The 26,933-nt window shown below is 46.8% G+C and overlaps 1 protein-coding gene across 5 annotated transcripts in view; it reads right to left on the bottom strand.

Moving 5' to 3' along the window:
- The window catches only part of SLC24A3 (solute carrier family 24 member 3), a 490,708-nt gene that overhangs the window by 182,155 nt on the left and 281,620 nt on the right, over positions 1-26,933 (bottom strand). For 3 of the 5 annotated variants that reach the window (XM_036323251.1, XM_036323253.1, XM_036323254.1), the window contains one exon: positions 15,735-15,811. The exons of the other annotated variants lie outside the window; for them this stretch is intronic. In XM_036323251.1, coding sequence (XP_036179144.1) covers positions 15,735-15,811 — 77 coding nt within the window. The remainder of the gene's footprint in view (positions 1-15,734; positions 15,812-26,933) is intronic. 5 annotated transcript variants of the gene reach the window in all.

Below are 26,933 nucleotides of genomic sequence, written 5' to 3'. Positions count from 1 at the left end.
CATCAGCAACTTGTTCCCTTGGACTAGGTACTTCTCCAGGCCTAGGTTACTCATTTATATGAGGAGGGTTGCAGAGGTGGGAGGATTTAAGGAGAGTCACAGCAGACTCCAACCATTAGCCATTCTCCCTCCTTTCGCTTCATGACTTGGGAGCAAGACAAATGGGCAGCTGCACTTGTACATTATATAGTCCCATAGGTCATGTTTCCCTTTCTCCCACTCTCCCGTACAAGCATCTTAGCAGGAGAGAAGAAATTCCCAACGACTTGGTTGATTGCATTCTTGAACTTCAGGGAAACCCTCTGATGCACTTGGACCACATATGGGTCCATTTGCGGCTGAAAAATGAAATGAGAGCAGCTGTGGCCTGTTAACCGGGTGGTGAGCTTAAGGCAGGGGAGCCACAAACCTCGGGCGATCTCTCTGCTCAGCTCCCATCCCGATGCCTATGAACTGGTGCAAATGCAGCACACGGAGCAGCTGGGCCGTTGCACACAGGCCCCCTCTGATCTTGCCCTTTGCCACTAACGTTATTGTTTTGTGGGCAGAGGCTTTTGTTTCTCCACAGGAGTCCCATCCTTATATGGAGCAGCTGCAGGCCTGTGTTCTGCCCACATGATCATGTGACCTGATCTGGTCCCAGGGCCAAGGAGACTTGCCTGTTCACCTGCAGCTCCAGCTACCCAGGTGAGTTTTAAGTGTGCAATATCACGACTCCTGTGTGTGTCCAGGAACTCCAGGCTCCTGGAAGGGGCCGTGTCCTGGGGAACTGGAAAATGTCACGGATGCCCAGGGATAGAAGCTTGAAGCCTCCTAGAAGCCCTTTCATATTTTATGTACAAAATGTGGATCTTGGAGTCAGAGTGGGCCCTAAGAACATTTTTTTCCTCATTTAAAGGTAAGGAAGCCAAGATCCAAAGGGGCAAGTGACATACTCAAGGTCCTAGAGAACTAGAGCAGTGGTGGCTCTGGGCCAGAAGGACCTGCCACCATTGAGCCATCCTGGAAATCAACAGCTTAAGATATGGACACCATCACCCAGCCACTCTTTCTCCTTTGGTGAATGGGTCTGGGGCCATCACCCCAAAGACAGAGAGAGGCCCTCAGCACTCGACTGATTTGGAGACATTCAAAGCATATGGCTGCCCTGTGGATGCCCAGAGATATGATTTATTTGTATGTTGTTATTAGAAATATCACAATGGGATTTCTGCCATGTCTGACAGTGCTGGACACCCCTTCCCTTCCCTTTTCATGCCGTGTCTCCATGTCAATACCATTGCAGAATCAAGGCGATATGAATACATTCACAGAAGAGCTTTCCTTTCCTTCCCAACAGTACTTTTTTCTTTAGTGAGGGCCAGCTACTTTTATAAGAGATGGCACAATAAATCATCTCTTTCGTCATGCTGAACACTTCCTAGTTTGAACAGATTCCTCTCTAAGCTGACTCGTCTATTTACTATAGGATGAGAAACAAGAAGATTCACTTTTTACCATTTTTGGTATAGGAAAATCTGGTTCCTTTGCCAGCAGAACAAAGAGTGAAGCGAAGCCTCCCAGTGGCAGGCTGTGAGTGTTCACACACAAGTGAGAATGGACAAGTGTGTAGCAAGCTGCACAAGACAGCAGTATAGAAGGTCAACATGTAATTAAAGTAAGGGTATGTACCCAGGACCAAAGATGGGATGTTCTTGAAATGTTTAAGGAACAGGAAGGGCAGGAAGGTCTGCAGAGCTGAAGGATAGGAGTGGGCAGCAGGCAGGGGAAGTAGGCAATGAGTTTGTCGTGGCAGGTAGAGCTAGAATACACTGTCCTGATCCCCACGTATGATTTTAAAGGATCGCCTGCGCCACTACATGGAATATGGGCATGAGGGGGAGATCCTGATTCAGGGGAAGGATGATGGTGGCCTGGATAATGTTCATGCCAGCGGATGAAGAGAGAGATGGACTGGCCAGGACTTACTGATGGGTATGGTGGGAGGGGGAGAAATCAAGTTTGATTCCTGAGATTCCAACCTGAGCAACTCAATGAATGGTGGCGATAATTGCTGAGAGGGCCAAGCTAAGAGATAAATGGGTTTGCAGGGAAGAATGAAAGGTTGCTGTCTTAAAAACTCATAGCTCTTTTCCAAACTACAACTGATTCCTTGCCAACCCACACTCTCTCTTCAGTGGAGTGCTGAGTTGCCAAGGGAGATATTTAAAAAAATACACATAAGCATATATGCATGGGCACGAACTCACACACGAACACACACATACCCCTTTACTTATTCAGAATCACACTTTAAGTAGTTGTGCCTAATATATTAAAAATCATTCCTATTGTCTTTCAAACAAGGATTATATCCAAAGAAACCCAAAACACGAATTTGAAAGACTATGTGTACCTCTATTTTCACTGCAGCGTTATTTACAATAGCTGAGATTTGGAAGCAGCCTAAGTGTATATAAGTATATAGATGAGTGGATAAAAAAGCTGTGGTACATTTACATAATGGAATACTACTCTGCTGTAAAAAGGAAGACAATTTTACCCTATGGGACAACATACATGGACCTGGAGGTTATTAAACTAAGGGAAATAAGCCAGTCAGAGAAAGACAGGTAGCATATGACCTCACTTATATGTGGAATTTAATGAACAAACTGAACAACCAAGCAAAATGGAAATAGACTCATAGATAGAGAGCAGGTAGACAGCTCTCCTGTTGGGGGTTGGGAGGGTGAAGAGAACAAGCAAAAAAAGAAAAAAGAGAGAACACATGGTCATGGACAACAGTGTGGTGATTGTGGGAGGAAGGGAAGTAGGTGAGGTGGGAGGGGCATAGAGGGGATAAATGATCATGGAAAAATAACAGAAAATAAAATAAAGGATTATAGCATTCATAGGCATGCATGTGTGTGTAACATGTGCATTCACGTATTGCATATGCATATGAGCATGGGGATAAAAGTATGCTCCGGGGCCTGCTCTCCACAGAGGAGTAATTGATCTTGTCTCAGCCAACTCTGTAAAATGAAAAAGGGATGCCGTCAAATGAATTTAGGCCTGTGTCCAGGAGAGAAATGTTAAGGGTCCAGCATAAGCCAAAACTGCTGGTTCTATCACAGCTTCAGATGCTGAAAAGCATGGTTACGGCCAAGGATACACGTCTGCCTCAATCCCTGCATCCACAGCACAGAGGAAAAGGCAGTTCTAGCAAGTTCCAGAAAAGAAAAAATAGATGATCAGGCTTCCACCTTTCTGCATAAAACAAGAACCACCAGAGTGCTAATACAATAGCTGACAAGGCAGATTCCATGATGACCTATAGGCCAGGATCAGGGAGTGCTCAGTAATCCAAGGATATATCACAAGAATTTGCAAAAGGCATCCTAACCAAATGCCCAAGAATGAGGGCCACAGTTGGATCTAATCTGCATACTTGCTCTGAGATTTCTAGGTGGAAGAGCATGTCACCAAGAAACCCATGTGCTCCCAGAATTCTTGGGAGAAATGCAAAGAGAGCCCCAGGAAACAAAACTCTCAAAGGGAGCACCATAGGTAGTCAAGGACACATGCCCTGAGAGTAAAGATTTGGGTAAGTGGGCCCCATCTTGGGCGCCATCCTATAGCAAGTGGAAGGGTTGATGGTTGGCAGTTTAATCCAAATGTCCTATGAACCAGCTTCTTAGAAACTGGTTCCAAATTCCCCAATGAAATAGGTGTTGCAAATTGAAAGGGCAAGTGCACTTTGGGGGTCCTTGGCATTCCTTAACATGAGAGAACAAGAGCACCGGCAATAAGAACAGCCCTGGAAAGCCTTCCGGAGCCTCTGCAGAGAGCAAGAAGCTCCTGGGATCTCGGGAAGAGAAAGGGGTCCTCGTGAAGTCCCGGAGTCTGGTACAAACAGGCCGGTGTCCTTTCCTGTCATTGGTCCTTAGGCCAAACAAGCTTAGGAAACCAAAGGTACAGCCCCCAAACCCTCCTATGCTGATCTTTTACTAATCACATGTTTGGGTGCCTTTCGTATGTGAGCACTGCCTTTTGGTTGCTGAAATGATACCTCAGTAGATAGAGACCAACCCTCCGGAGAAATAATTCACCTTAATCGAGTCAGGGAACATTGTGATTGTTCTTGAAGATGTTCCTTTAGGTGCTACATCTTTGTGTAGATTTTGGAAAGGCCTCTGAGTCCTTGTGAAACAGACTCGTCTCTTCAGGGGTAGGTGTCTGCTGCCACTGGATCTTTGCAAAGCCCAAGCTACCTGGGAAGTACCGACATGGTGCAGAGCCAAGGTATGTAGCTAAAGCAGGTGGCCTCTGCGTTCTTGCTTTAACTTGCTCTGTCCTGCCTTGTGCACGGGGGGTGGGGGTTGGGGGGCAGGAGGAGGAGTATCCTGAGTATTTAATTCAGGACCCTTCTCTCAATGTCGGTCCATCCACAAAAGGTCATCTTGTTATGCTCAGGACTGAGGGAACCCCTGGAGCCCTGTGAAAACATCCTGTCATTTTCATTGCTCACCTCTTTCATTTTTAACTCTTCCCAGCTGATACTGAGTATATGCTCAAAAGATAAGCTAGTAAGTGCACTTCACTCATTCATTTACTCACACACTACACCAGTGGGTCTCAACCTTCTGGCCCTTTAAATACAGTTCCTCATGTTGTGACCCAACCATAAAATTATTTTCGTTGCTACTTCATAACTGTAATGTTGCTACTGTTATGAATTGTAATATAAATACCTGATACGCAGGACTGTCTTAGGCGACCCCTGTGAAAGGGTCGTTCGACCGTCAAAGGGGTCGCGACCCACAGGTTGAGAACCGCTGCACTACATCTTCAAGAAGCAAATCCTGCATGCAAGGTGCCATGCAGCCTGTGACAGGAACATAAAGATGACTAAAACATGGTCCCAGCTCACCAATACTAATCTGGGGAGAGGGAAGACGTGTGCTACAACTAAGGGCAGCTTGCATGAAGTTCCTTGGGAGATGAACAAGAAGATGGGAGTTTAGAGCAGGGGAATATCTAAGCGAGTGTAAAGTAGTACTTCTCCTTATGGGAAGTCAGGGAAAGCTTCAAGGAGGACAGGCATCAGGCTGGAGCTTCCAGGAGGCCAACGGTGAGGGGGACCTGGCCAGGAACTGGGGTCAGGAAGACCCTGACATTTATTGGTGGGTGGAGAATAATCTGTTTTTGCTAGTCTATAATATATGGGTATACAGAAGAAGAGAAAAAAAGAGCCTGAAAAAATGGTTAGCACATGGATGGTGGGGACGCCCAAATGCCAATAATGACAACGATTGAGAGTTACTGAGCATGTCCTGAGTGCCAGGCTGTGCTCTATGCACTTGGTAGGACTGATTTCTCTAACCCCCACATGGAGAGCTCGCGGAAGCACATCCTGTCATTATCCTCACGTTAAAGGAAAACTAAGGCACAGAGAAGCCAGTGACTGCTCCAAGGCAATGTTCCTAAAGAGAGGTGAGGCTGGCATTCAAACCCAACAGTCTGACTAGGAACCCCCGCCCCCACCCCACCCATTGCTGAGGAAGACGTCTGAGCAAGGCATCACCTGGACATTGCACTCAAGACGTTGATCTGGTGCTAGGAGGGCTTGATTTGGACTGGAAGGGAACATGAGCTAGGAAGATCATCTTGATGGACACTGGACAAAAGCTGCCCACAGAATGACGCAGAGTAGAACAATGAAAATAACAAGAGTTAACACTGTCTGGTACCTATTATTTTCTAGGCACCGGACTGAGATATTACATGCTTTATCGTATCCCACAATAAATTTCCTGTGAGGTAGGTGCTAGCCTCATCCCCATACCCAGGTGGGGAAACAGAAGCTCAGAGTATTAGAGACCACCTGGGCAGTAGATGGCAGTCAGGGCTTGCACCCTTGACCTTCACCCTAATCCTGAGAAATTGAAGAACTAATAGAACTTGTCAAGTCCAAAGTCGGTTGCAGCACTGGAGGGAACACATTGAAGGAGACAAAGGTGTTGGGACAAGACAAGACCTTTGTTCTTCTCGCCTCACCGGGTAGGAAAGGAAATGTGAAGGGCTGGATAGGGAGAAAAGTCCTCTGGGGTGTGTGTGTGTGGGGCGGGCGGGGGAGGGGGGGCATGTGCACAGTTCTCCATGCGGGGGGTGGGAGCTGGGCAGCTGCAGACTCCCCGCAGTTCACTGGATGAGAGGATGCCATCTTTTTTCTACTTCCCACCCCGAGGCGGTTCAGACAGACTGTGGACTACAGGAGAGTTGGCCTCAGGATCTCCCACGGGTGAACTCACCTGGGGGACACTGGTGGCATCTGAACTGCAAGCACACACACCACGCCTGTGTGTGGAAGGGGGAACTGGGAGAAGACGCAGGGGAAGTCGCCATCCAGGATCTCCAGGATGAGCTCAAGGGGTGGGCACAGGTGCAAGTCCGCTCCTATTTGGGGCAGCCCAGCTGGTATGTGTCGGGCAGGCACTGGCAGTGCCCACCCTCATCCCTGGCACTCATGTTCCTGGCATGACAACCGGACAACTTCCATCTGTGGGCCGGAGGGCTTCGGAGCAGCTGGCCTCCATGGAAGCAGCCTTCTGCCTGCACTGACAGGAGGCGGGGCTACACACTGCAGGCCCCTTGCACCTCCGCTGGGCTCCTCAGTGGAAGGTCATGTTCTCCACTATGTGCCCGTCCAGGGGGTGGGGCATCAGCTCAGCAGCCCTGTGCTCAGGGGTCACTGGCCTTACCACACAGCCCTTATGGGCTGCCTTTCCTCCTCTGCCCCCCTCTGCAGGGTGCTTCCTGGGACCATCCCCTAAAGCAGTGGTTCTCAACCTATGGGTCGCGACCCTTTTGGCGGTCAAATGACCCTTTCACAGGGGTGGCCTAAGACCATCCTGCATAACAGATATTAACATTACGATTCATAACAGTAGCAATATTCCAGTTATGAAGTAGCAACGAAAATAATTTTATGGTTGGGTCACACATGAGGAACTGTTTTAAAGGGCCAGAGGTTGAGAACCACTGCCCTAAAGGAAGCGCCTGCCCTGGCTCCCTGTTTCAGGCCGGCTTCTCGGGGAGCCCCGTCTGAGACACCTGTCTCAGCCACAGGAGTTTTTCCGGTGCCGATCTGCAGGGAGGAAATGACTCCGGAGACTGTGGAACAGGCTGCAGAGCTGCATCCCTGGGTACAGAAGCTTCTGGGCTTTAAGGTCAGGTTTTTTTGTTAAACTTAGAACTCCTATACCAGGTAGGAGGGATAATAAATAGAGGGGACACGAAGTTCCCTCTGGAGAGCATTTATTCTGACGTCTGGAACCATGATAAATAGCAGGTCTTGTATAAGGTTCTCCATAAAACAGAATCATCAGGAAACTGTTGAGCAAAACCACTGAGTACCACCATTTAAAATGCATGGAGTGTTTTCTGATAAATGAGAGCATTTAATTGACTATTTTATCCAGATTGATTTTTTGAATATTTGCTAAAGACCAGTTCTTTAAGCTAGGACATGTGATGAATCCAAATGGCATTACCTCATTGTTTACTTAGCTTTTAAACGTATACTCTTCAGAGAGAAAATGCTACAAAAGTATAAGTAGTCCATTCATAGCTATTGTATACAAACTGTGGCTGTTGGCAATGTCATCTCAGAGGAACACAAAGTTTATCTTCTATAAACAAAATGAATTTAAAAAAATACATAGAGTAGGGATGGGTGGACCAAGAAATAAATTAGATAAATAAGATGGAGAGGGACACACAGCACCCTGCAGGTGGCTGGTCTCCAAGAGAATACGTTTATTATCTAAACAATGTGTATACGCTCTCCCATCACCATCTGGGGCTCCTCATAAGATCAGAAAACTGTCTGCTCCAAAGCCCATGTCCCTGGCTTCCTTCCGTATGGCATTGGGGTCAAGACATGAGGACACAGATACTATAGGTGAACTCAGTCACACCTTGGTCTGGGGATGTCTAGAAGGAACGGGAGACTCAGAATCTTGCATCTCCTTAGCCTCATGGGTTCTAGAGAGAGACCAAATGGGCATAATAATAATGGTAGGTGATATGCATTCGGTGTCTCAGGAGAGAACTGGATACCAAGATTCCAGTGCAAGTCCTTTCACTGGGCAGGAAGACCCCAGAAAACAGCAGGAGATGGCAGGAAAATGAGATGGAGAAGATCAGGCAGCTAATCAAGATGCTTTCAAACAAGGTACTGGGTTGGCACCTTCAACTTACCCTGCTCACGCAACTCTGGGAGATAGGGTGGAACACATGTTTCATTTAGCCCAACTGAGGCACCAGGGAACTGAAGTATTTATCCACCACCTCCTCTCTGAGGGCTACTTCTGGGTTGTCCTGCATTCTGGGGACCAGAAGAAGTCAAGTAACAGGGGCTGGATATTGGGAGTCAGGCAGGAGTCAGGCGGGCCCATACAAGTTGCAAGAACTAAGGGGTACAGGTGGGGTGTTATCTACGCAGTGCCAGACACATTGCTAAGAGCTTGGAACATCTGTCTTTACATATTCCTCAAAGCAACCTGATGAAGTGGGTGCAACCTGACGAAGTGGGTATGTATCTCCAGGGACATGTGAGGAAACAAGCTCAGTAAGGCCAAGCAACTTGCCTGTGGCTATGTAGCTAATAAGTGGAAAAGCCAGGGCTGAAACTCAGATGGGTCTTGTTCCAGTGCAGGCTCTAAGGCAGTGATGGCGAGCCTATGACACGCGTGTCAGAGGTGACACGCGAACTCATTTTTTTGGTTGATTTTTCTTTGTTAAATGGCATTTAAATATATAAAATAAATATCAAAAAGATACATCTTTGTTTTACTATGGTTGCAAATATCAAAAAATTTCTGTATGTGACACGGCACCAGAGTTAAGTTAGGGTTTTTCAAAATACTGACGCGCCGAGCTCAAAAGGTTTGCCATCACTGCTCTAAGGCAAGCATGTCAAACTCACGGCCCATAAGGAATATTTTTGCGGCCCAGCCAATATAACGGTATGTAAGAAATGTTTTAATAAAAATTTCATAACTTAATTCTTACAATATCCTGTTATACATAATCTCTATCTCTATCTATCTATCTATCTATCTATCTATCTATCTATCTCTATGCCTAATATGCAGATTGTTTGACTGGGAGACAGGAAGTTCGATCGCTCGCTATGACATGTGCTGACCACCAGGGGGTGGCGCAGAATGAAGGGAGGCCCGGGGGGCAGCAGGAAGTCCCAATTGGCCCTGATTACCAGCCAGGCCTAGGGACCCTACCCGTGCACAAATTTTGTGCACCAGGCCTCTAGTTATGAATAATGAACTACAATGTTTGCTAATGACTAATTACTATAATCGTGTTGCATTCATTCCCTTATGTACCTTACACACAGGTGCACCATTTCTCTCCACTAATACTAGCAGCGAATATTTTAGCAGCCCATTGCCATGTCATTCATCTTAAAATGACTTTTTTGGTGTGTGCAAAAGGAAATATTTCGCTTTCAGAGAACAAAAAAAATAGGTTTATTTGCATTACACTTATTAGTTTGTGCAGTTATGCAGTGTCTGGTAAGTTAATGTTCAAGAAAAAATATTAATTTTTATTAAAATGTCCTATTATTTTATGTTAATGATTACTCATTTATTTTAGCCCTTTGTATTCAGCATGTCTCTACCGAAATAAACCTACGGTTCTATGAAAATTGAAGCTATTTTATTTTTTTTGTGGCCCACATAAACTTAAACCTTATTTGGCCCATGTTAGCCTTTGAGTTTGACATGCTTGCTCTAAGGGATCACACTTTATCTCCAGCTCGGGGGTCCTGGGGAATCCATCCACTGCAAGCCTGGGTGCAGCGCATGGGCTTCATGGCCAGGCCGGGGCCTTCGGAAAGAAGTCTCGGGAGCAAAGAGGGTCGGGAGTAACTTAGATCTATCGAAATAGAACAATTTACTCTCTCTGTGTTAATCCTCTCTGCACACCGGTTTTAGCTTTGTGTTGACACTGACAAATTAAGGACATGCTCAGCACTTTTCCAAGAGTAAACAGCAAATTCCACAAGCTCTTCTAATCATTTTTCTCTTCCAGGGTGAAATCCCTTAACTAAACACTAAACAAGTCTGCCCAGCAAGTGAGTTGTTGCTGAAACCTTGCTGACCAGATCATGCAGGTCTCCTTAAAACTCCAAATGCTTGCAGCAGCCCCTCACCCAGAGCCCTGGGCGTGGCAGAAATGCCAGCTGCAGAGAGGCCTTTGTGACCCCTGTCCTGTAGCTCACAGGACTGGCTGTTACCCAATGGACCTGACTCTGCTCCCCTGACAGGAGGAGTTTGGGGATGGGTTAAGCAAAAGTGAGCTGCCCGTATAGGGGTGTGGGGTGGGGAGAAGATGAAGACTGAAAAAATCCAGCATTTACCGAGCACCTACTATATGCTCCCACTTTACAGACATGGAAACTGAGGTTGGGAGCAGTTCTGTGACTCGCTCCACAGCACGGGAGCTTGTTAGGGACATACATTTCCTTACTCCGAGGCGTCCTTTCTCCTCACAGCACATCCCACAGTGGTGGCCCCAAGGTGCCTTCCCTGCATCCTTTGCTAGTGACCTTTTCCCTGGCCATTTCTGCTTCTTGATTTCAAGTTAAGAACATAATCAAAGGGAGGGAAGATGAGGCGAAATTAGAACTCATCACTATGCTTTCTAGGGCACATGTGGCTAATTACATTTATATTAACATGAAATAAAATTAAAAATCAGTTCCTCAGTCACACTAACCACATTTCAAATATTCAGTGGCCATGGGTGGCCAGCAGCTACCACATTGGAGAGTGCAGACAGAGAACCTTTCATCAGCACAGAAAGTTCCATTAGTGCTGGGCCATAGAAGTAGAGTCTCAAAGTCCAGAAAGACCAAGGACAGGCCCTGGAGAGACAAACATAACCTAACCCCTGGGGCTGAGGTGGCTGGCGAGCTTTGATATGCAAAGCTGCCTCTCTCAGGGCTGGGAAGGGGGGCTGGGTGAAGCTGGAAGGAGTCTCCTCCACCTCCTGCTTGTACCCTGGCCCTTCTGCCCCTAAGAACCAGCTATTGCATTAAGTAGTTTATTCTCTGGCTCTTAACAAAAGCAATCTGGACCCCAGGGAAGGGAGCCTGCCCAGAGCAACCATTCCTCCAGATATTGAAATTAGACAGCAGAGATAACTGAGAGGCTCAGGCCCCGAGGAAATGGCTTCCTTGGTGAGGCCCTTCCAGAGAGCCTTCTCCCCCAGGACTAAAGGGGAACTGGAGGCTCAGAGGAGTAAGGTCGCCTTTCCCATTTGGGACATGGGCTCTCCCCAGACCAGCTCCCTTCTCCAAGAACACATCCAAATTAGCGTTCACTGTCACGCAGGGTAGAGGAGTTAGTTTCGGGGTTGGGGTGGCGGAGCCCAGACTCCCCATTAGGAGTTTGGCCATCCCTGCACCTTCTGAAGGAAGCCCTGTCCTTCCATCACAATGACTGATTAGGACCTGACCCAGGGGAGGTCAACCCATAGGCCGGCTGGGGACACATGTCAGGCAGGAAACCTATGAGCTGGGCCCATTAGACGCATCTGGGGCTGTGACCTAAGAAACAGTGAACAGTACAGGTAGGGAGCGAGCAAGCAGAGCAGGTGCACTGAGGATACTAGGCAGCATCAGGGCCTGCATGAGGCGCAGGTTGTGTGGAGATGGAGGGGGGCAGGGAGGGTAGGGACGTCTAGGCCATCGAGGCACTATGCTTGGCTGGGAATACCGCCACAGAGAGGAAATACGGGAACGGACCTAGAAAACCCACAATCCCATGGGGAGGATGATATCTGAATAACCTCCTTCCTCCCCCTCACATCCCAATCACACTTCACCACCTCTACTCGAGGGCCTTCCTCCAATGCCGACTGGTTTCCACTGCAGCTTTGGGGAGCAAGGAGGTCTTAGTGGAATCATGAAACAGGAATTAGCAAATTCTTGACTTTAAAATGCTGATCTGGGGATAAGAGAGAATTGGATGCAGGCTCACAGGGAATTTCCCCAATTTCCTGACCAGATTAAAAACTGGGCTGGAGGAGGAGGAGAGAAATGCGGACAGGAGCTGGAGGTTTTTGGGAGAGAAGTGTGGACAGGAGCTGGAGGTTTGGGGGAGAGAAATGTGGACAGGAGCTGGAGATTTGGGGGAGACCACCAACCTTGGGGTCCAGCCCTGGGCATCACCTATAGGGATGCCACAGGGATCAGCAGCTATGGTCCTGTTGCTAACCCTGGAGAACTTCCACATGCTGGAGCCCTGGTTTGATGGCCCAGCACAAGAATCCTGCCTGAACTCCCCAAATGGCCTACCCTGTGTGGAGCCCACCCCTTTTTAGTACCCGTGAGCCCCTAAAGTGGGCACTGTACGCCAGATGCGGTGAAGATGGAGTTGTGGACAAGGGAGTCCCCACCGCCGGACAGAGCAGGCCTCAGATCAGATGGCCAGGCACCTCCCTATGGCCCACAAGGAAACTTTTGCCACCCTGGGAAGCCTGACGGGGCTCGAGGGTGGCTGCCCTGACTGCTCCCTGGAGGAAGAAGAGCCTTCTGCACACACAGAGTCAATGCTTGAGTTTTCTGTGGGCTCCTCAGAGCCTGTCTAGGTTTTAGAATATGAAGATGGACACCGGAAACTTTCTGGTTAATATTTCCTTCCTGGGTTGGTCCATGGATGGGTCCGAGTTGCTGAATCAGTGGCTGGACCCTTCTTCCAAACAGACTCACTTAGCAGGACGTTGCCTTCAGAAGGACTACACATTCACTCTGTACCACCTCACACACAAGCACACAGAAACATCCTCCGACCGCAAGAGAGGGATTACATCAAACACCCGAAAAGAAGGCTGGAAGGTAGGAAGAATCCTTTCCCAAAGCAGACAAGGCATTTATTTCTGCTGTGGAGGTTGATTTATTAAAAACAGACCCATTTTGAGGAAGAATTTCAAACACTGATTATTGAAAGCTGCTTTTACTGGAAGAGAAAATGTATACATTGGCTTACAATCTCAATGGTTCAGCTATGGACATGCGGGATAATTAGCGAAATTTCACAAAATTCTTAGAAATCACAAACAAACCATGGTCCTAGAAAATTATCCACAGGCTTCTTCCTCTCTTTGGGGTCAGCTCCCTGAGTTTACGGGGTGCAAATTTCCTCAGAAACAGGAAACACTGCGTTTAGTGTCTGAACATTATAACAGATCGGCTATCAATCAAGTCCAAAGACTAGTGTGTTTCCTTGGGGCTATTCATTGTTGACAGTTACACAGATGATGAACTACCCACTCTAGTTAGGCGCCCATATATAAAGAATAGTCAGAAGGAATAGAAATCTTTCTTTAGTGCAATTCCAGGACTTGGGGCTTCTGAAATTGATAAAATCAGAAAGATTCAAGGAAAAATTAAATCTATGGTGTTTGAAAAGTTTAACCAGAAATGGCTGATTTCTACAAATCATACACAAAGGAAGGAAGTACTTGTATGGAAAAGAGAAAGAAAAAAAGAGGCAGGCTTGGCTTTTTAAGATTGTTCTGGGGGGAGAGGGGGCGTCCAAAGGCCCATGCACACCTGAGGTTGAAGGCCACGGCTTTACGGGGCCTCACAGGAACAGCTCACTCACGGGGCCCAGGTGGAAAGGGGAAGGATGAGCATGGGTACCAATGCTCAGGTTTCAGAGTATGATTTGAAAGGACTCTGCTCTCTGCTTGAGATCTAAAAGGACAGAAGTTAATCCCATGAAAGAACAGCCTGTGGCCCTCTCTGAGGCAGCCCAGGGTGACAGAATACACCTCTGAGACCCTCCCTTCCTGGAAGAGGCAGACATAGCTCTTCAGGGGCCTAGAGACGGCTGGATGATGGTCAGTCCCCTTCTCCGCTTCTCATGTCCCTCCCAGATCTGGGGTCTTCCTCAGGGAGCCCTGCCAGCTGCAGGTGGCAACGTGGCCCGGGAGGAGGGAGCTCGCACTGTTTGTGCCCAGAGTAGCAACCTCATCTCTCAGATGTCTCATCTCTCAGATGTCGGGGCACAGGGTGCTGACGGCTCCCAGGGAATTCTGGACCAGCTCAGTGCCTGGGTCTCCTCAGCCTTTTGACAGGCAGGCTCCCTGGTGCCGAGGGCGGCAGCTGGCATCCGTATTAGTCGCTCTGTGCATGGGCTCGCCTAACGGGCAGGCGGACTGCAGAGCACCAACTTTATCACTTGGTATTTTTAGAGATTATCTTTGCTGAAAAGGGACTTCTCATGCCTTTTTTTCCCCAGGGGAGGTGGTTCTGGGGGGTTGAGGTGAGTGAGAAAAGACTTGAAGAAGTGATGGCTTTCACCATGAGGGGGTCAGGCTTCGGGCAGCCTAGGGGCCCGGAGAGGTTAGATATCCTGTCAGAAGCCACATGCAAGGTGAGAACAGCAGAGCTGGCTCCAAGCCCGTGATTGGTCAAACTCCAGAGTCCAGGTGTGCACTGAAAAGTGAGGTCTCTGTCCCCTCCCCTTGAGTCATAGATGCCTGTGACTTAGGGGCCTAGGCATTACAGGCCGTGAGGTTCCCTCTGTGTTCAGTGTAAGCCCCTCTCCCAGAGCCCCCCCATGAAACCACGCTGGAGCAGCCAAAGGGAGGTGCTCTGGTCAACAGTCCCAGCCCTAGCCAGTGCTCAGCCTGGACCCCAGGCATGAGCGTGGACAGCCCTTTTGGGGTTGGGGGGTCCTCCAGCAGCAGTGGCCCCAGCCCCAGCCGTGCGTGTCAACACCGCCATCACATCGACCCACCCAGGCCCGGACCCTGTATACAGCATTCCCTCTGGGCCCTTTCTTAACGACTGGCCCACAGAACCCAGAAGCAACGTAAAGTGGTTATTGGGTACATCACGGAATTTGAAGAATTTTTTTCACAGCAATAAATAACCAGATGATAGCATCCCGGGGGAGGGTGGGTGCCCCGGAGATGAAAGCGCACAGTGCCGCACCTCGTTCAGAACCCGGCCGGTCCTTCGGCTTCTCCGCCGCTCCTCAGACATATCTCCACACACCCCCTCTCCAAACTCTCCCACGGGGTCCAGGGAGAAATCACAGGCCTCCAGCCCACTGGGCCTCCAGCCCACTGGGTTTGCAGAGGACGTGCTAGGGCAGTGGTGATGTTCAGAGCCAGAACAAACTTCAGTGAGCACCTACTACACGCCAGGCACTGTATCAGTTGCCATTATACTTAATCCACTGACTTAACAAATACTCTGCCCCTGCCACATACCGGGAACAGGTGGGGAAATTAAATCGCAGACAAAAACCAAGTCCCAGTTCTCCTGAGGCTTACATGTCAGTGAGGTTGACAATAAGCAGATAATCATATAACAATATAAAGGCTGGTTAGGAAAGGGCTCCCCAAGGGGGTGACATTTGAGCAGAGAGAGCGAGCATAGTTAAGGAGTGTGGAGCAGGTCTGTTTGGCCTTGGAGTCCACACTTTGGGTGGGATATCAAGAACAGAATGCACACAGATGCCTGCCAGCTGATGAACCCATGGCCTTTTAAAGAGGGTACACTGAGAGACTGCCCCCGCAAGGCTCCGAGGACCCCCCGCCAGGTGTGTGAACAGGAGGGAGGGGCGATGCCAGTGTGGGCACCACTGCCCACCCCCAGGCCAGGCCTCCCCTGGGACCCTCCAGCCGAGCCACGAGAAGGTACTTACACAGAGCACATGGAGAACCACTGCTCCCTGTCTCCGTTTCTCATTGGTGAAGATGTCCCTGGGGAACTCATGCAGGGCTGAAGAAAAGAGAGAGAAAACCAGCTCAGTACAGATGACAGCACTCTCTGTGCTGGGGGTCGGGACAGTCTGCCAGTCCTCATGTTCGTAGGGGGTCCATGAACTTGGATGAGAAAAAATGATATCTTTCTATTCACCGACCTCGAACTGGAAATTAGTGTTTCCTGCAGATTAGAAGGTAGGCAACCAACTACAGTTGTGTTAAAGCACCTGGGACTCTGCCCCAAAAGATGTTTTCATGATCCATTCGGCATACCACGCTATTCACTCAGCACTGGAGCAGGGTGGTCTCTAGGTCGCTACTTAACGTGTTAGTGAGAAAATACGTGAACTACTATCCAGCCTGCACTGGCCAAGTCCAGTGAGTTCCTGGGATCAGAGCAGGGCCTGGACAGAGTCGCAGGTGCCTCAGGAAACCCTCCACGTGTCTGGCGTGGCGATGCCCAGTGTCCACTACAGCCTGTGTCCCCCACCCCTGTCATCTTCCAAGCCTCCCTTGTGTAGGAACTGGGAGAGAGGAGGTGCAGGGTGTCTTTATGAGTAGGAACGAGAGACCATAACTTGCTCATGCATAACTGGCATCCGCACATGGCAGTGGGCGTGGGGTGGAGGTGGCAGAAGGGAGACCCTGGGCCAAGCTTAAAGGCCTGGATAAACTCCTATTGGGATTTGCATTTCGAACCCAGCATGGAAGGGCCTGGATATTAAGATTTCCACCCTAGTTAGCGACATTGTAACGCGTTGTTATATTAAGCATGGTGGCTCATTAAGAGAATGTAAGAGCCCTCAGTGGAGACCCGCTGGGCAGTAGCTTCATTGGGGGAGGCCCCTAATGCTTATTACTGACCTCATCAGCCCCCGTTTAGGCACTATCCACACAGCCTATCAATGCACATGCCGCTGTTTCACGAAGTGCTGCTTTGCTGAAGTTCCAAGGCAGTTGGAATGATTGTATTTAACCTTCCTAAGGAAGGGGTCAGCCTGGGGTCGAGGAAAGGCTCCTCAATTGGGCATCTGGAGATGCGGGGCTCGATGCCAGCACTCCCACGGCTGGCCTTTGGTGGCGTGTATTTTCCTCTCTTAGCCTCAGTTTGCCTACTGGCCATCTGACAAATGGCCCGAAGCTCCTCCTTACTACTCCCAGGAACACAGAGAGCAGTTAGTGCACGCAGCAGACACCTTTACTAGGTATCCGTGGGGTGAAAAATGCTGAAGAGAGCTGACCCTGGGCACTGACCGGGGTGGAGAATGTCAGCCTTGCCCAGGTTGCCCAACGGTTCAAGAACAGAGCTACCAGAGCACCGAGCTGCTTCCCCAGGACCAAGCAAGCTCCCCACCTGGCCGACTTAGACTCAAGCCACCACACATCTGGGAGATGGTGTTTTCAGAAGAACCGCAGCTGTGTAAGACAAGAGCATGTGGAGGAAGCAGGGTAGCTCACCGGACCGGAAGGCTCTGCCCAGCACTTTCTGGCCTCAGTTTTCTCATCTTTAAAACAAGGTGGGGCTTCTAGTGCCTCCCACAGGCTGATGGGGTGCTGATGCCCCCCAGCTGCCCTCCACTTGGGCATGCTTCCTCATACCCAAGCCCACACAAACCAGCGGCATTTCTTAGTCAAGGGGTGAGAGCTAGGATGCTCGTCCATCTTTGAGAAGGTAATAATTGCTTTGAGTTGTTGACTGGGTTCTGCATAAGGGCCCAGGTGGGGAATCAAGCCAGGGTCAGACCCTACCTACACCTCTCCCAGGCTATTCTTTCCCCTCTCGGAACCTGCTTCCTTCATCCGTAGGATGGGTGTGTGGATGCCATCCTTGCTGGGGAGGGTGCAGACAGTGTATGTGAAGCACCTCTAGCCATGCTTCCTGGGTTATGTAACACCATTCCTCGTAATTATAACATAATGGGATGCTGGTCTGGCAGGGGGCCAAGGACACATTCCGTTCTCTCTTGGGGCTGAAGTCACCTATCACCAATTCCTGACTGCCTGGCACTGGCGTCTGTTTCTTCAGGACTGTGTTTAGTCCAAGGCAGCTGCATGATGCACGTCCCTCTAGGTCAGCGGTTCTCAACCTGTGGGTCGCGACCCCTTTGGGGGTCAAATGACCCTTTCACAGGGGTTGCCTAAGACCATCAAAAAACACATATATAATTACATATTGTTTTTGTGATTAATCACTATGCTTTAATTATGTTCAATTTGTAACAATGAAATTGGGGGTCACCACAACATGAGGAACTGTATTAAGGGGTCGCGGCATTAGGAAGGTTGAGAACCACTGCTCTAGGTGCTTCCCATGATCAGGCTTCTGGGACCACTTCTGGCTGAGGGTTCCCCTGAACACCTTCAAAATCCTCCAAGTCTCTTTCTACTGCTCTCTCTCTCTCTCTTTTTTTTAATCCTTACCCAATGGGTGAGAATGTTTTTTCCACTGATTTTTAGAGAGAGTGGAAGTGGGGAGAGAGAAGCGTGGGGTGGGGGAGGAAACACTGATGTGTGAGAGAGATACATGGATTGGTTGCCTCTTGTATGCACCCTGACTAGAGGCGGGGATCGAACCTGCACTCAGGTACATGCCCTTGACTGGGAATTGAACCTGAGACCCTCTCGTGCGCAGGCTGATGTTCTAACCATTGAGCGCACCAGCCAGGACTCTTTCTTCTTTCTCCCTCTCAGTTTTCCTTTCAGTACATCTCACCAGCCCCAGGGGGCCAGCAAAGGCAAGCAGTGCTGTTCCCATAGAAACCACTGAGCCCAAACCCAGTGCATTCCCCTTGCCAAGGCAACAGCAATCAGCGGCCCGCTCCTCTCTCCTGGCTGCTTTCCTGAGGCCTCAGTTTGATGAATCTAAATGGAGGTTTGCTGGAGATGAAGAGTGCTTTCTGCTTTCTTTGAGAAAAACACACACCTGCAGCAGGGACATTCATGGCATCTTTGGACATACTAATTGCCTATTGATCAAATGAAGCAGCCAAGATGAAGATCAACACATGCTAACACCCAGCTCCCTTAGCACATCTGAGCAGAAGGAATATGAGCCAGGCAATCTCGGTGTGTTGTCTCATCCCAGGGGACTTTCATACCAAAATATCTAGAGAATTTGATTGACTGCCTCTTGGGAATTGCCCCAAGAATCTGGAGTCCTGATCCTACCCAGCTTGTCCCCTGCAGTGATAGGGTGACTTCACAGTTCTGCTTTAGACACGTTCATCTGTCCTGTGCTCCCCCATAAAACCTGCTGCTCCTTCTGCCCCTCACATGAACATTGGGGAAACCTTGCCAGTGGGTGTAGTACTAGCCTCCCACAGAGCCTTCCTCACTCCTATGGTGGCCCTCCTGTACTGCGTGAGCCCTCGACACATGATATTCCAACCAAACTGCAGCCATTTGCCTATTGTACCTTTGACTCAACTGGACTGACAGTTCCCTGAGGACAGGAGCTCTGCCATTTCTCTCCCCATTGCCTGTGCCCACCAGGCCAGGGTTGATGAAAGAGAAAATGAACACAAGTGTGAATGTACTCAGCGGTTCTTTCTCCCAAGAAATGGTTTTTGTATAAACACAGAATTATTGGCTGAGAAATGACACGCCAGTTATCTCCCCAACAACTGGATTCCAACTTGGGTGGCCATGCAGGCAGTTCACAAATACCCCATTCTCCTTGTTCCAGAGACCCGGAAGGAGTGTGCCCGTGGCTGCCCTTCAAGGCTAGGTGGGGCCCAGCAACTTGCTCTCATTAATAGAAGGTGAGTAAAACAACATGTCATATTTCTGGACAGGCTTGCATTTTCTTGTCTAAGCATTCAAAGAAACATATGTTGGGGTGAATCTCCCATCCGCCTGGATCCCTGAGTGACTGATATCAGAAGCTCACACCCCTAATACGTACATTTTGTACATGTAGCATAAGTAAGACAGAACATTTTTCTTCTTCTTCTTGCCACTGTGATTTGGGGGCTTTTTGTTACCCAGCATATCCAAGCCCACCCTGAGTAATGCAATAACTATTGTAGTCCCTGGCAATGCAGCAGCATTTTGTACATGAGGGAGGCCTTGCCTCCAGCAATTTTGGTTTCTTCTGTCTTCTCCACTAGACTGGTGGTTAGGGTTAGAGAAAATGTATTCCCCTCTGTGTCCTCAATGCCTGTTTAAGTGGCCAGTATGGAGCAGTCACTTAATGAGTGTTGATCAGATGTATGCATCTGTCGTGACTGAAGACCCTGAACAGAATCATCCACAAAAGAATCTGTGTGAAAATGGATATAGGCACAACTTCATTTTTTAAATATTTAGTCCCTGGAAACATTTCAGAGACAATTCTGTGCCCTCCTCTTCGGCTCAGTGAGGTTCAGAAAGCCATAGGAATGCTAGAGGGAGACTGTCTGGCAGTGGGAGGGTGCAGGGTGCCCGGGGGAACTGCTGCCTGCCAGGAGGTTGTCTCATTTTAAGGACTGTGTTTTCACACTGGAAAACGTATTACCAAATCAATCACATGCAAAAAAAAAATGCACACTTGTTCAGCTCTTACCATGTGCTGGGCACCATACTTAGCTCTAGTTCCAGAAAGAACCAGGATACACAGTCCTGATCACTGAGGAGTTACAAGTTGAGTGAGTGAAAGGTTCGGCGGGAGGCAAGGGAAGCCTCAACGCTCTTTGAGATCATCCCAATAATTTTAAGTTTCCTGAATTTAAGGATGGAACTCATCTTTGTCAAGTATTGTAAATATATATTTATTGCTTTTTCATTGCTTCTACATAATATGGAACATTATCCCTAACTTACCGATAAGTAAATCAAGGCCGAAAGAAAGCAAATAACCAGTCTAAGTTCACACAGATATTAGGGGAGGAGTGAGATCATAACTGGGGTTACATGTCTAGTACGTTGATTCCTGTATTGGAAAGGGCAAACTGACTCCCTCCTCCCCAACCTTTTAAAGGGCACAGCCCTTCCTTTCAAAAGCCAGAAACGAAGTTCTGGATTCAAATGGATTGATGTGCACGTGGAAACAAGATGATGAGTAGCATCTCTGTGAAGGAAGATGGAACTATAGGTCATGGTAACCAAGAACCTCAAGAGAGGGCTCATCAAACTATCGCCTAGCCCAGTGATGGTGAACCTATGAACTCAATTTTTTGGTTAATTTTTCTTTGTTAAATGGCATTTAAATATATAAAATAAATATCAAAAATATAAGTCTTTGTTTTACTGTGGTTGCAAATATCAACAAATTTCTATATGTGACACGGCACCAGAGTTAAGTTAGGGTTTTTCAAAATGCTGACACGCCGAGCTCAAAAGGTTCGCCATCACTGCCCTAGCTGGTTTGGCTCAGTGGATAGAGCATCAGCCTGCGAACCGATGGGAACCAGGTTTGATTCCGGTCAAGGGAACGTACCTCAGTTGCAGGCTCCTCCCAGGCCCGGACCCTGGTCAGGGCACATACAGGAGGCAACCAATCAATGTGTTTCTCTCACATCGATATTTCTCTCTGTCTTTCCCTCTTTCTTCCACGCTCTCTAAAAGTGAATGAAAAAATATCCTCGAGTGAGGATTTAAAAAAATACTGCCAAACACATATTACCAATCAAATTTGCTGAGAAAGGTTGCTTCAGCCAAATATACTAATGTGGTGACATTTGCTTACCACAGGCAGCCAGGGTTTTCTAAGCGCCTGAAGACCTAAATTTGAAGCCCTCCTTCACTATTCATGAGTTCTGTGGCCTCGGGGAAATTCCTTAACCTCATTCAGTCTTAATGTGCAAAATGGGAGAATAAAAACAATACTAGTTTACGTGGTTAAGAGGATTAATGTGATACTTATGAAATATGCAGTACCTAGTATCAGGTATCTAATTATTAAATGCTAGCTTCATTGGAGGGAGAAATATGGACAAGGGGTGTTTCCCAAGACATCAATGCCCCACCCACATTCCTGGGGTCTGACCCCTTTCATGCTAAGCAACTGCCACACCTGTATCTCCAAAGCTGAGAAAGGGAGCTCTGCCCAGATACGGAAGGCTGGATATGCTGAAGACTTAATACGGCTCTTTCCCCCAGAAGAAGCCCTCAACCAACATCTGAAGAAGCCCTCAACCTCACTCAGCTCCCTCCCCACTCAAGTGTGATAACTGAGGTTCCAATTCTCAGCAGGATCAAGCTCTAGTTGTCCACAGTGACAAGTGGCTTTCTAACATTCCTTTGACTGGCTGCCTTCCCTTCCCTGTCTCAATTCTGGACTCCCCTATCTGGATCATCTCCCAAGTAAACTTGTACTTGAGTCTGCCTCAGAGTCTATTTCTGGCAAACTCATATTTACACAAGGGGAGCTAGGAATTTTGCACTTTTGTACCCCTCCATTTCAACAAGGGTTACATTTTCTAGCAAAGGACTCATTCACATCCGGTTGAATTTCCACCCAATAATGGCAACAGCCCTCAATGGCCTCCCTTCTGTGTACTTATAGAGAAAGGATGCATCGAGCATTGCCAACAGAAGCACAGAGCCACCTCATTCCTGATGCAAGTTGGTAGACTGTCTCTGCCCCCTTTTCCTGATGCTGAAGTTGATCCAACACCTATGAGAAGTTCTTTGGTTTCCACTTCAGAGCTCTTTTTCTCATTTCCATATTGGCAGAAAATTTCACACAATCATCCCACAAGCTTTTCTCCTGGAAGGGAACAGATATTCTTTGCATCTGAAGAATCCCAATCATTAGTTACATAGACTTATGGCCTGGCAGAACACTGAAATATAATTTGACGAACTAGAAACATATTTCTTTATCAATAATAAAAAGCCATGGCATCAGTGTTGCTCATGGCTCTGAGCCAGTAGCTACTGTAGAAAATACAGTGAATAATGTAGTGGTCTCAACCCACAAACATGGCAATATATAGAAGGAGGCCTATTTGCAGGGGCAAGAGCCTCCAACTTGCATTTGTTATTCTTGTAGGAATACCATGACTGTGTCAATAATGAATTTTCATTAAAGGAAATAAAATATTTATGGTAAATAGCCCTGTAGTATTCAGAAATTTATGCCATTCTTGGCCTGCTCTGGTCCTCAAAATGTCCCTTGGTGCCAACGTCAGAGGCAGAATGTTTAGATGGATGAACTGGGGTCTGACTCAAGTGCTACATTGCTATGCTCTCAAGTCTGCTTATTGATCCAGAGAAATTCAAACCAACAAGCTGATGTATGCAGAAACCCACTAAGTAGCTTCTTAAGAGGACATTCAGTGGTAAGAAGGAATGCCCATTCCTCCTTGGAAAAATGCAATGAAAACAGATTGTTTTGAATGTAATAATCCCCTACAGGAATCTACCTTAAGAATGTTTACTCTTTGCGAACTTATTTTATAGAAGATGAAGCATGCATGATAAAAGACTAAAGGGTTCAAAATCAGCGATTTTTAAAAAATGACAATTCACCAAATTTCAGAGCTGGAAGTAACCTTTAGTATTGGTCTAGAAATGGAAAAGTAATGACAGAAGGATCTGGTTAGAAGCACAGTTTAAGTTTTCCTTCTGCTTCTTTGAATATCTGTTCTTTGTCTCCATAATGTTATTCCATGGTCATCAATTTCAAGGGTAGAAAATAGATTTTATCTTATATGTTCATCAGTTGACTAGTAATGACTGACTGTTAGGCTGAGGCGTGGATGGGGCTCAGTATGAGAAGGCTAAAAGGCTAATTCCAATGTAACCCTGATATTTTTTTTTTTTGTGTGTGTGTGTGTGTGGGGGGGGGGGGGGGGCGTCTAGCAATCTGAATCTGTGCCAGCAAGCCCAGTGTACATTCTTGATAACCTATAATTAAGTCACTGCCTCTTTCCCAGAAACCGGTCTTGCAAGACCTGTTACCTAAATGCAGAAGCCATAAACTATGAACAGGCCACAGCCCCAGGGGGAGAGGGTATTAGTGCTGGCGCCAGGCCAGACCATTAGATATGGTTGAAGACCCCCAAAACCTGGGCCTTTTTTGCAAAGCCTGCGAAAGGACAGGAAGCATAATCCATATTTGGGGGGAAGTATAAAGGAGAAGCTCCCTGCATGTTACTTTGCTCAGACTTGGGAAATTATTCTGCTGAGTCTGCTGGCGTAATAAAACTGTGTAATTCCAATTCTCTAAAGCGTTGCTTGGTTTTTCTCTAGTCTTCTACAACAAGTGGGGCAGAGCATCATGATCCATTAACAATGTCTACCATAGTTACTGGAGTGGGAATGGTGGCCTAATTCCCTATAGTAAAGTTTCCTGAAAAAGTCCTAAAATAAAAGAATAACTGGAATTCCTTATGCCTGGTAATAGTAATTCTTGTCGTAGTTTCTTTGATCAGTACCTCTTTCGAGTATAATCCATTACAAAAGGGGAAGATTAAAATATTTCTATATGACTTCCTGAAAATACCAAATATATTTGAGCAGATGCACCCATTTAGAAAACATTAACTTGAAATTTATTCTATAAATAATTAAATATCTAAAAAAACTCACACTTAATTGTAGGAAGAGCTGTAAATAAACAGACAAATTATTGTATAATTCAGCTGATAAAACTCAAGCTGTGCTTATGCTTCAATTTAGTTCTTGGTGACCTTTGGTCTCTCCTTTAGGGAAAAATGAAGATGTTACTTTTAGGAAATCATTTTCCCTTTTTACCATTCACCTACGGTTTTGGGTCAAAGCACTCAAAGAATCTTCCAATTACACTTGCAACTCTTTTGAGGGTAAATTTAAGCTTAAGGCTTTTTTATTTGAACATGAAGTTTGTTCACCAAATGTTTAGATTCCAAATGTCATGGGTACATCTCTTGGAAAACATCTGTCACTGAATCCAAATAAAAATTAAAAGAATATAATTAATCTAAAATAAAAAGTAATTCTTATATCCATTTTTCTCCATTTTCTTGGCCCATCACTGGGCTCTAATGGTGGAAAATTATAGCTTTGAATGAGACAGATTAAACGCCTTTTGCTTCTTCAATATGCTTTGGTCTCCAATTAGATGATGGACCAAGAGTAGGAAGTGATGACAAGGAAGATATTCTAAGAAGTCCATTGTGCTCTCTTACAATTATCAGAGCAAGACTGGTCACAGTGTGGAGCAGACCAGATCAAAAGCAAGGGGGTTTAGAATCTACTTGATATGTGTCTAGTAATTTTTTATTGTATATTTGACTTTATGGATGATGCCCTGAGGAGACTCTGGATTCTGTCTTCCTCCAAAGAGTGCCGAGTTTTTGTTTGAGCAGGAAGTTAAATTACTGGAGGGTCATCTCTAGTGGTGGTTTTAGGCTTCTTCTGACAAAAGTCTGTTCTAATAATGCTTAGGTCCTGGAATTCTTGATACTCAAGCAGTGGTACTCAACCTTCTGGCCCTTTAAATACAGTTCCTCATGTTGTGACCCAACCATAAAATTATTTTCATTGCTACTTCGTAACTGTAATGTTGCTACTGTTATGAATCGTAATGTAAATATCTGATATGGTCTTAGGCGACCCCTGTGAAAGGGTCGTTCGACCATCAAAGGGGTTGCGACCCATAGATTGAGAACCGCTGTTTTATAGGATTTCAATGGAAAGTTTGAGCTATTTAGTAAGCCCCTTTAACTTGGGGGTCTTTCACTACAAACTCTGTATCTCCAATGGGCTGATAGGAGCTACTAAAGTGCCTACTCAGCAATTTAAGCCTCTCAGCTGTTGTTTCCCCTGGGGTGCTTGGAGTTGGTCCCAAAGCATGCACAACTTAGGTGTCAGTCAAGGGTTTAAGGTTCCCTCTGTGACTTCTTCCTTTCTGGGATGTTCCACAGCTCTGGGAGTTCCAAACTCTACTCTGTGATGCCTCACCCCAATAAGATCACAGCTTTCTGGCTGTGCTCTATCCCCTAGGCACTGCACATACAGGGGAGGTTCATCAAGGAAAAGGCCAACTGGCATGGCTCTCACACAGTGTGGTTTCCTTATTTCAAGGTTCATATACCCCAAAGTCTTTACTTACTTTATTCACTGGCCAGAGCTTTTACACAATTGTTTTTCTTTGGTTTGTCCAGTCTATAACCGTTCCTACATTAATCCAATATAAGCTACTCTATGATGACTGAAAGTCAAAAGTCCAGAATATATTCTAGGTCATCACATCTTGCAGATAATTTACAGTAAACTAACGCTACAGGTTCCCCAAACTTGCTATTAGCCACCGTAAATCCTCTATGAAACTAATGCAGCCTGAAATAACTGTGTGGCCAAATAGTCAATAATAAGCTGGGGAAAGCTAAGGTGACTGGCATGGGCTGACGGGTAAGATGGAAGGGCTAGGGCAGTGATGGCGAACCTTTTGAGCTCGGCGTGTCAGCATTTTGAAAAACCCTAACTTAACTCTGGTGCCGTGTCACATATAGAAATATTTTGATATTTGCAACCATAGTAAAACAAAGACTTATATTTTTGATATTTATTTTATATATTTAAATGCCATTTAACAAAGAAAAATCAACCAAAAAAATGAATTCGCGTGTCACCTCTGACATGCGTGTCATAGGTTCGCCATCACTGGGCTAGGAGGTCATCTCATTTTATAGCCACTTATATGTATAAACGAAGGATTGGCCTGAAAGAGCACTCAAGACAGGAGATTACAGGAAGAGATGCTGCAGTATTCCACAGCCCTCAACTGTATCTATTTCAAAGTTAAGGCAATCCAAAGAAGCATATGTGGCAGCTCTGATGTGTCTGACAGGTGATGCCTGAAAGCTTAGAGGCAAGAAAGTGCATTAGGAGGCAAAATGATATTGGAAACCAGTTACAGCCAAGGGACTGAAATCGGGTTCTGCTTTCATTTGGAATCTGGAAGTTCTCTTCCATGTTCCCATAAGAGTCAGGTTTTGACGTTCCTCATGAAGTTGGCAAATTGAAATTCACAGCAATAAAGGAAGGTGTTTAATAAATGCTTTTCAAGTCCAGACAAATTTGTGAAGCTTTAGAAATAGGAAAGAAAGGTAGGCAGCAAACAAAACTTTTGACTAAATCTGGTCACTACCTCAAGCACATACAAGTATTAATGTTTTAAAAAAGAAAGTGAAGGAAAAGTCTGATTGGCACTCGAACTAGCTGAGATCAAA

This window comes from Myotis myotis, unplaced genomic scaffold (assembly GCF_014108235.1).
Source record: "Myotis myotis isolate mMyoMyo1 unplaced genomic scaffold, mMyoMyo1.p scaffold_m19_p_9, whole genome shotgun sequence".
NCBI lineage: Eukaryota > Metazoa > Chordata > Mammalia > Chiroptera > Vespertilionidae > Myotis > Myotis myotis.
Note: the sequence above shows the minus strand (reverse complement) of the source record. Positions and strands in the feature narration are given on the sequence as shown.